General features: G+C 35.4%; 1 protein-coding gene across 1 annotated transcript; it reads right to left on the reverse strand.

Moving 5' to 3' along the window:
- Positions 1-1806: 1806 nt before the first annotated feature.
- On the reverse strand, positions 1807-5440 carry LOC136062921 (uncharacterized). Its single transcript, XM_065762645.1, has 6 exons — positions 5315-5440; positions 4101-4199; positions 3291-3481; positions 3086-3190; positions 2619-2719; positions 1807-1943 (listed from the first exon to the last, which is right to left on the reverse strand). The coding sequence occupies exons 1-6, from the start codon at positions 5430-5432 to the stop codon at positions 1853-1855; spliced, it is 705 nt and encodes a 234-aa protein (XP_065618717.1). The 5' UTR covers positions 5433-5440; the 3' UTR covers positions 1807-1852.
- Between the last annotated feature and the right edge of the window lie 2612 nt (positions 5441-8052).

Raw genomic sequence — 8052 nt, forward strand, 5'->3', positions numbered from 1 at the left:
ATGATGATGATAACATGGTGGATAGGTGGACCTATGATCCATTGCTTTGGTGGTCAACTTATGGGTCCAATTTACCTGTGCTTCAAACTTTAGCTCTAAAGCTTCTTGGACAGCCTTGCTCATCATCATGTGCTGAGAGGAATTGGAGTACATATGGCTTCATCCATTGTATGAGGAGAAATAGAATTACTCCTAAACGTGCTGAAGATTTAGTGTTTGTTCATTCTAATCTTCGACTTCTTTCAAGAAGGAGGCCCGAGTACACTACTGGAGAAACTAAGAAGTGGGACATTGGTGGAGATAATTGGGATGGACCATTTGGAGGACCTGGGTTGCTTGAGATTGCTTATCTCACACTAGATGAGCCAGAGATGGAGACAAGTATTGCTGAGGATGATAATTATGTTGATGATGATGATTTTGTTGTTCTGTGATAATCTTGATTATGTTTATAGTTTGACGTTGAACTTGTTATCATTTTATGTTTTTAGTTTGATGTGAACTTGTTATCCTTTTATGGTTTGTACTCTAAACATTATGTGTATTATTGTACTACTTTGGGTGTTGTTTACTTATTTGTAGTTTTTATATAATTTAAATTCTAGACATAAATGTATTTTATGTCTAAAAACATTAAAAAATATGCCTAAATATAAAATTTAATTAATTATTTAACCGCTGGTAACCGCCGTGTCCCTATCGTGCCGTGTCCTTATTTTTCAAAAATTGCCGTATCCTTGTGTCTGTGTCCGTGTCGTGTCCGTGTCCATGTCCGTGCAACTTAGATTATAAGTTTATAACTATTTTGTAGTTAAACTTCCTCTTTAGCAAGAATATTATAAATTTTAAATATTAAAACGTAATGGATATGCACCCCCACAATTGGATAATTGATTTAGGAGTAGACACTGCACAGAACCAGGCTCCAGCAAGCTCTTCCTACTCCATCTCGCACCAAACTTTTCTTTCCTTTATTTAATAACACTTTGACCCCACCCCACCTTCCTCTCTCTCTCTCTCTCTCTCTAAACTCTTCTTTATAAACACAACATCCAAAACCTTCTCCAACCCCTCCTCCTAACAGTCTCAAGCTCCCAATAATAACACCATCCATCAATAATGGACGAAGACTACTCTCTATTCCCTTCAGACACAGATCTCGACTTCAGCTTCAACAGCTCCACCACCACCACAACAACCACCACCACCTCCTCCTCCTCCGCCCGCACCAGCTTAGCTCGCTCGAGCCTCACTCTCAGCTTCAACGAGTCCCACTTCTCAACCACAACCCTCCTCCCCCACCCTCACCACACCTCAGACCCACATTGGTCCGCCATCAAAACCATCACCAACCTCTCCTCCGACCGCAAGCTCCACCTCAAACACCTCAAACTCCTCAGCCACCTCGGCACGGGAAACCTCGGACGCGTCTTCCTCTGCAGCCTTAAACACTTCGAACACCTCAAGTTCGCTCTCAAAGTCATCGACAAGGACTCCTTAACAAAAAAAATATGCCTAAATATAAAATTTAATTAATTATTTAACCGCCGGTAACCGCCGTGTCCCCGCCGTGTCGTGTCCTTATTTTTCAAAAATTGCCGTATCCCCGTGTCCGTGTCCGTGTCGTGTCCGTGTCCGTGTCCGTGCAACTTAGCTCCAAACATGCATCCATTGCATATAAATATGAAGGAATCCAATTATCCAACACATATTTACTGATACATTCAGAAATATGAGAGCTAAGCACTTGCAATTATGACTTCTTAGTTGATGCACTGATTACTAAACAAAAAATAAAAATAAAAATAAAAATAAATAAATAAACTCAAGATGTAATAGAGATCAAACATAATTATTTCATCACCTCATAGCAGACACGAGCTTCTTCCAACTTTCGCTGCACAAGATATAACTGCCCAAGGTTGTGAAGAGCAGCTCCCACACTGTATTGACAACAGGTTACAGTGCTCAGATTAGCATTGGTGATGTAACATATTGAAGAAGACAATTGCTCAATTATCTAGCCTATCGGAACTAATGCTTCTGATTGGAGCAAACAAATCATCAAACTACATTCATGAGCATTGGGGCAATGTAAATGGAAATAATTCACAACTAGCGCTCCATTTGTTTCGGCTAAACACATTTTCTAGAAAATAATTCATTTCCTGAAAAACAATTTCTATATTTGGTTGCAACCCAAAAAATGATCTGGTAAACATTTTCTATTGTTTAGTTCACACAGAAAATCATTAACAAGTCTTGTATTCTAAATAGTTATATAAATCAAAACTTTCATTCGTTACATGAAAATTTTTAGTTTGAGAGCATTTTGGTTTTGCATTCTTGTAGCTTCTATTTATGGCTAGACAATGTTTTACTTTAAAATTTTTGTAATAAAATTAAAGAAAGCAAAGTAATAAAAACGGCATTGCCTTAGAGTTATGGCACTCAAAGTTCAATTTAACAATCAGCAAATTATAAGTCAAGTGAGAATTCTCTGTAGAGAAAGGATTCACTAACTACCAAACCAAGCTATTCTACATCTTTTTCCTCCATATGTATTCCTGGTAAATCATTTTTCTTTAATAAGTACTAATCACGAACATATGCTATACCGTATATCCTCAGGACCAAATGATTCCTCCAGTATGTTTGTGGCCTCCAAAAACAATGGTTCTGCTTTATGAAATGTCTTCGTAACTCTATACAGCTCCGCCTGAAACAAGAACAGTAGGGAACTGTGACTTTTTGTCAAAGAAGAGCCCTGAATATAAAGTAGATAGACGCATTTTTTTCATACATAATAATTAATAAAAAATATTTGTTGTCTTAATACTTATTTGACTAAAGAAAATTCCCAGCATTAATTTCTTCAAGATGGTTCTAACAATTGATCATAGTGCTCTATCAAATGGAGGTGGAAGTATTGTCATATAATCCAGTTTACATATAGATCACCATTCATCAGTTTGAACCCTTCAAAGCAAGATAGTGTAGAAAAAAGGATTTAGAGAAGTTTAACCATGTCAATAACCAAGGAAACACAACTAGATTATCTGAAGTATCTCAATAGTGAACCCACCAGATTGTTGCATGCAGATGCAACATGCGGATCCCTCTCACCAAAACCTTCTCTTGCTTCTTGTATAGCAGAAAGGAAGAACTTTTCAGCCTCCTCAATTTTTCCCTAACAGAAAACAGAAGGTATGAAATAGTTCAAGAAAACCATGTACAACAGCAAACAAAGTAATGAAAATAACAAAGTCATGTATGCTAGAAATGCTTGCCCGCAAGAAGAAATCCCTCCCATTATCCGTAAAAATTCTCCATTTAGATGTATGTATGTTTGATATGACAGAGCCATCCTCAACCTTGCGTAATCCAATTATGCCATCCCCTTCAGCGCTACTTTCAAAACTTGATTCAGTTGAGATATCTTTTGCAAAGACAGGATTAGCATTTATCCCAAGAATTATTGCTGCAAACAAATCAACATAGTAAAAAAAACATAACATCAGCATTTTTTCCAATAGTCAATTGAATTAGCAAGCAGTTTTTGTTAGTACAAAACCCAAATGAAACTGGAACACTCCAACATCAGAGGATGCCAACCCCATGTGAAAACACGTGAATCAGCTTCTTCTTTTTTACAAGTAATTATATTAAATCAATAAAAAATGATATAAATAGTGATTTTATCCAAGTTGAGGGAACAAAAAAAAATCGTATTAGTAGAAGTAATAAAAAATGACATGTCATTTAAGGGAGTAAAAAAAAAAATATGACTTTAAATAGAGTAGAATGGAGACAAAGAATACATATGGCTGACCCTAAATAATTTGATGATGATTCATAGCTGACCCCAAAATTTTGGGACTAAGGCTTTGTTGTTGTTGTTGTTGTTTTAAACAATGATATAAAGGAAAACAAAATGGGGTATACTGGATATATATCCGAGATCAGCTTCTTGACTGTGATTGTATTCTTTAGATTCACATCTTTAATATGTGATCTTCCCTTCATATCAAACAAAATTATATACTTGTCAAAGAAAAAATGATCTAACAATTATCCGACGATATGAGAAAGAAGTATACCAGCATTCCCACATATAACAATCCATAGGTGATGGTTCATCTGGTTCGTGCTCCAAGTATAGTCTCCGGAACCAAATTTATAAGAAAATTTCATTTTTCCTGCAGCAATAAGGGATGATGAGAAAAGCACAACTACATCTAAATATCTGATTTCTGATTTCAGAACAGAAAAGCATCACTTAGATAATAAATCTAATTAATCAATTAGTGAACCGAAATTTCATGAGACCAATACATTAATGACTAGGAGTGAAGAGCACTAATGTCACTTACAGGGTAAGAACAATAAGGATATCATACAAACCTAATGCTTAAAAAGGATTCCACATACTATGGAAATTGATAAAGGTTATTAAGGCACTACTTAAGTAAAAGGAACATAGTTAATAACAACAGACATTTTTCCTTGTTTGTTTGTGTACTGTTTATGTATGTATGTATAAACCATAATAACCAAAAATACTGGACCACTAAAACAGTCATCGACATGCACAACACGTACGCAGTGGATTCGAACCTTGGTTCTCCTCATAACTAAGACCAAGAAATGCCACTAAGTTACAAGACTCTTAGCTTCTTCTTCTTCTTCTTCTTCTTCTTTTCGATAATTCAATTGTTGGGAGAGGGAAGATTTGAACTCAAGACGACTCCATTGGAAAGACCATTTTGTGTCGGAGCTACAAGGCTCTAGGCCTAATGTTATTAGAAGCCTTTGAATATGGATGCATTAGTCACTAGAGCAAGGACTTCTAGGGAGTATATATACATATATCATTTGCATCAAAAGAGTGAACGCAGATTGCAAAGTAGAAGCCCACTTCACTTCACACCTGACATCTAGTACCAAATTTGAAATATTATGGAAAAATCAACAGCTTGATCAGAATAAATTTTGAGAACCTTATATTTAAAATTGGCAATAGTAAGCTTGGTACTGCTCCATATAACATGGTCTAATTGATTTTATTTTATTTTTTTTGGCTGAATAAAAAAGGGGCCTCGGGAATGAACTTGTCGACCTCACACCATGTGATGGGCAATGAGTAATAGCATGTGTACCACATGCTCTTGCTTGAATTGAGCAAAAAACAAAGGCTTGATTATTTTCCCAATTGGCTTTCATAAACATAATAAATCTAAACATTTCCAAACGAGAAATGAAAGGAAATGTAAGATATAGGGTTTGGAAAAGAAGAGATAAATGTAATGCTTACTGGAGAGTGAAGGAATGGGGAAGACATTGCGGATTGGAGTTGAAGACATTGCGGTTGGAGAAGCACTGAATCGGATTCTTCTAACCAAGTTAGCCGCGGCTTGTCGCAGAAACATCATCTCTATCTATCACCCCCCCCCTTCTCTTTCTTCATCTTTGCTAGAAGTGGAACCAGAACCAAAAATAATGGCCTAATACTAAAAACAGTACAACACAACTATGCAAGGGCAACAAGGGGGGGGGGTGTGGGGGAACCTGGCTAATTGCTGAACTGGTTTAGGCGTGTCACAGGACTGGGGGTGGGGCGACATCTACAAGTTAAAATAACCATGGATTTGGATCCCGGTAAAAAGTTAATTTTTTATGACATTTACTAATGATGTCAATTTTGTTTCAGTGCCCATTCAGGTTTGTTTTTTAGAATGTACTATTTTTGGTATTGGTCAATTTTGGTATATTATTTTGGGATTATCACTAATACAAATATAAATGCAATACATATTTTACACTTATCATTACTTATTATTAGTGAAATAACAAGAATGAAATCAAAATAACATAGTTTTTTTATTTTTATTTTTAGGGGAGAATCGGAATTTAATTGGAGTTGGTTGAAATGACCTAGAATGGGTTGGGGGAGGGGGGGTGTTTCTCGTTTCGATTTGCTTATTGGTACGAAATTTTCAACCTGTTCTTGTTGGAGTAGAATAAAATCCATAGCAATGCTTTTAACACTCTGTCTCAGTCATTGAGGGTAAGGGCTGGGATGAAAATATTTAAAAAAAGGTAAAAAGGTAAAAACTTTTCTGATCTAAGGATTGAGCAAGATTTACCTCCTCCAACTTTGTGGTTGGCTTTTGAATTATTCTTGTATAGAGCGGTGAGAATAAGATATGTTGAGACTCTGAACTTTATGCAAGTGAGCTTTGACACTGCAGAGAACACAAACCACATTGTAAGGATGAGAGCCCCTCTGCTAGTTTTAATTGAATTCATAATGGATTCAATAGTTGGTCCAACTCCATTCAAGAGGAGACGTATGATATCTTCTTCATCAATGGGTTTGCATGCCATAGCGAGAATGTGAGCAATAGAATTAATCTTATCAACATAGCCAGAAATTAAAAAATTTCATCTCTTTGTGGTTTGAAATTGGTGCTTGAGTTGCAAAACTTGAGATCGAGACCGAGCATTTTTCAAGAGGCATTCACACATCACAAGACATAGCGAGTCAAGAAACAGTAGAGAGCATAGCCAATGCGAGGTGGAGTTGATATACTTTATGAAATCTAGGTCGATGGAATTTGTAATTTTCTTCTCTGCATTAAGAAGAAACTTTTCAAGACAAGGTTTTGTTCCATCAACAAAACAAATCAAATCAGTGCTTCTACCCCAAAACACAAAAGAGAGGCTTACAGCAGTGGAGCTATAGTTAAAAATTTTTAGCTGCATGCTACAGTGCACATCTATTTATGGATGTAGCTCAAAGCTAAAAGCAAATAATATATTTTATTCCCAACTTTCATTAAAATAATATTTATTTCTTTTTTTTTTAATTTCTTTTTTTCCTCCTCCGTTTCACTCATTCTCTCTTTTTCAGAAACAAAACTCTCACATCTCTCTCAATCTCTTGCCCATCATCCTCCTCGTCAAACTATCACCTCTGATTCATCCATCATCCTCACCGTTTCGGCTGGCATGAAGCTTAGTTTTTCTTTTTCTTTTTCTTTTTCCTTCTTTCTTTCTTTCTGTGATGGAAAAGAGAGAGCAAACTAAGGGAGGAAAGTGAAAGAACTTTTACAAAATGAAGACTACAGACTCACCTGTTTGTACTCTTGTGTTGCATAAGCTTGTAAACTAAAGGAAAGAAAAAGAAGAATGGTGTGAACTAGGAAGAAGGAAACAAATAACTGAAGAAGAAGAATAAAAAAGGAGAGAAGAAAGTATACTATATTATTATGGAGTTGAGATTTTTTTAAGGTCTTGTGGTGCAAATTAAACATTGGAAAGTGAAGCATTATATTTTAAAAGTGGATGAGATGAGACTGATAGTGACGGTTGGCAGGTGAATTAAGAGAAAAATAAAAGAAAATAATTTTTTTTTTTTTAATTTTTAAAAATTTTGTTGAGTTAATATTTTATATAATAAATGTTACTTTTACAATGTTTTACAATGATTTCATATTAAGTTTAGTTGTAAGATATTAGAAATTGTTTTAGGCCAAAAAAAAAAAAAAATCATTGTTTATGTGTGTGTGTGTGTATATAATTTGGGATTAAAAAAATTATTGTGGTGGCGGCGGCGGTAGTGGTAGCAGTAGTGATTGTGGGTGGTTGTGATTGTTGTTTATTGTAGTAAATATATTATTTTATTGTAGTAGATATATTATTTTATTGTGATGTTTATATTATTTTATTGTGTTGAAAGCTAAAATAGATCCATTGCTGCAGCATATTTTGTAAAGTGACTAGGTAAGATAGATAAAGTAACTTTTTGTGGTGCTAAATAGTTATATTTTTAACTCCACTGCTGTGGATGCTAAAGGAATCAAACATTGGTCGTGTTTGGGACTTGATATGGTTATTACCTAGTTGGGCCGCTCCAACTGCTAGCTTAGGCATCTAGATATATATATATATATTGAGAGAGAAGACAGCTTACTGATTTTATTCATTATTCCACATTGTGGATATCAGCAGTTACAAAATTGTCAATGTTTGACAGAACAAACTCCATCC

This window comes from Quercus suber, unplaced genomic scaffold (assembly GCF_002906115.3).
Source record: "Quercus suber isolate HL8 unplaced genomic scaffold, Cork oak 2.0 scaffold_467, whole genome shotgun sequence".
NCBI classification, from domain to species: Eukaryota; Viridiplantae; Streptophyta; class Magnoliopsida; order Fagales; family Fagaceae; genus Quercus; species Quercus suber.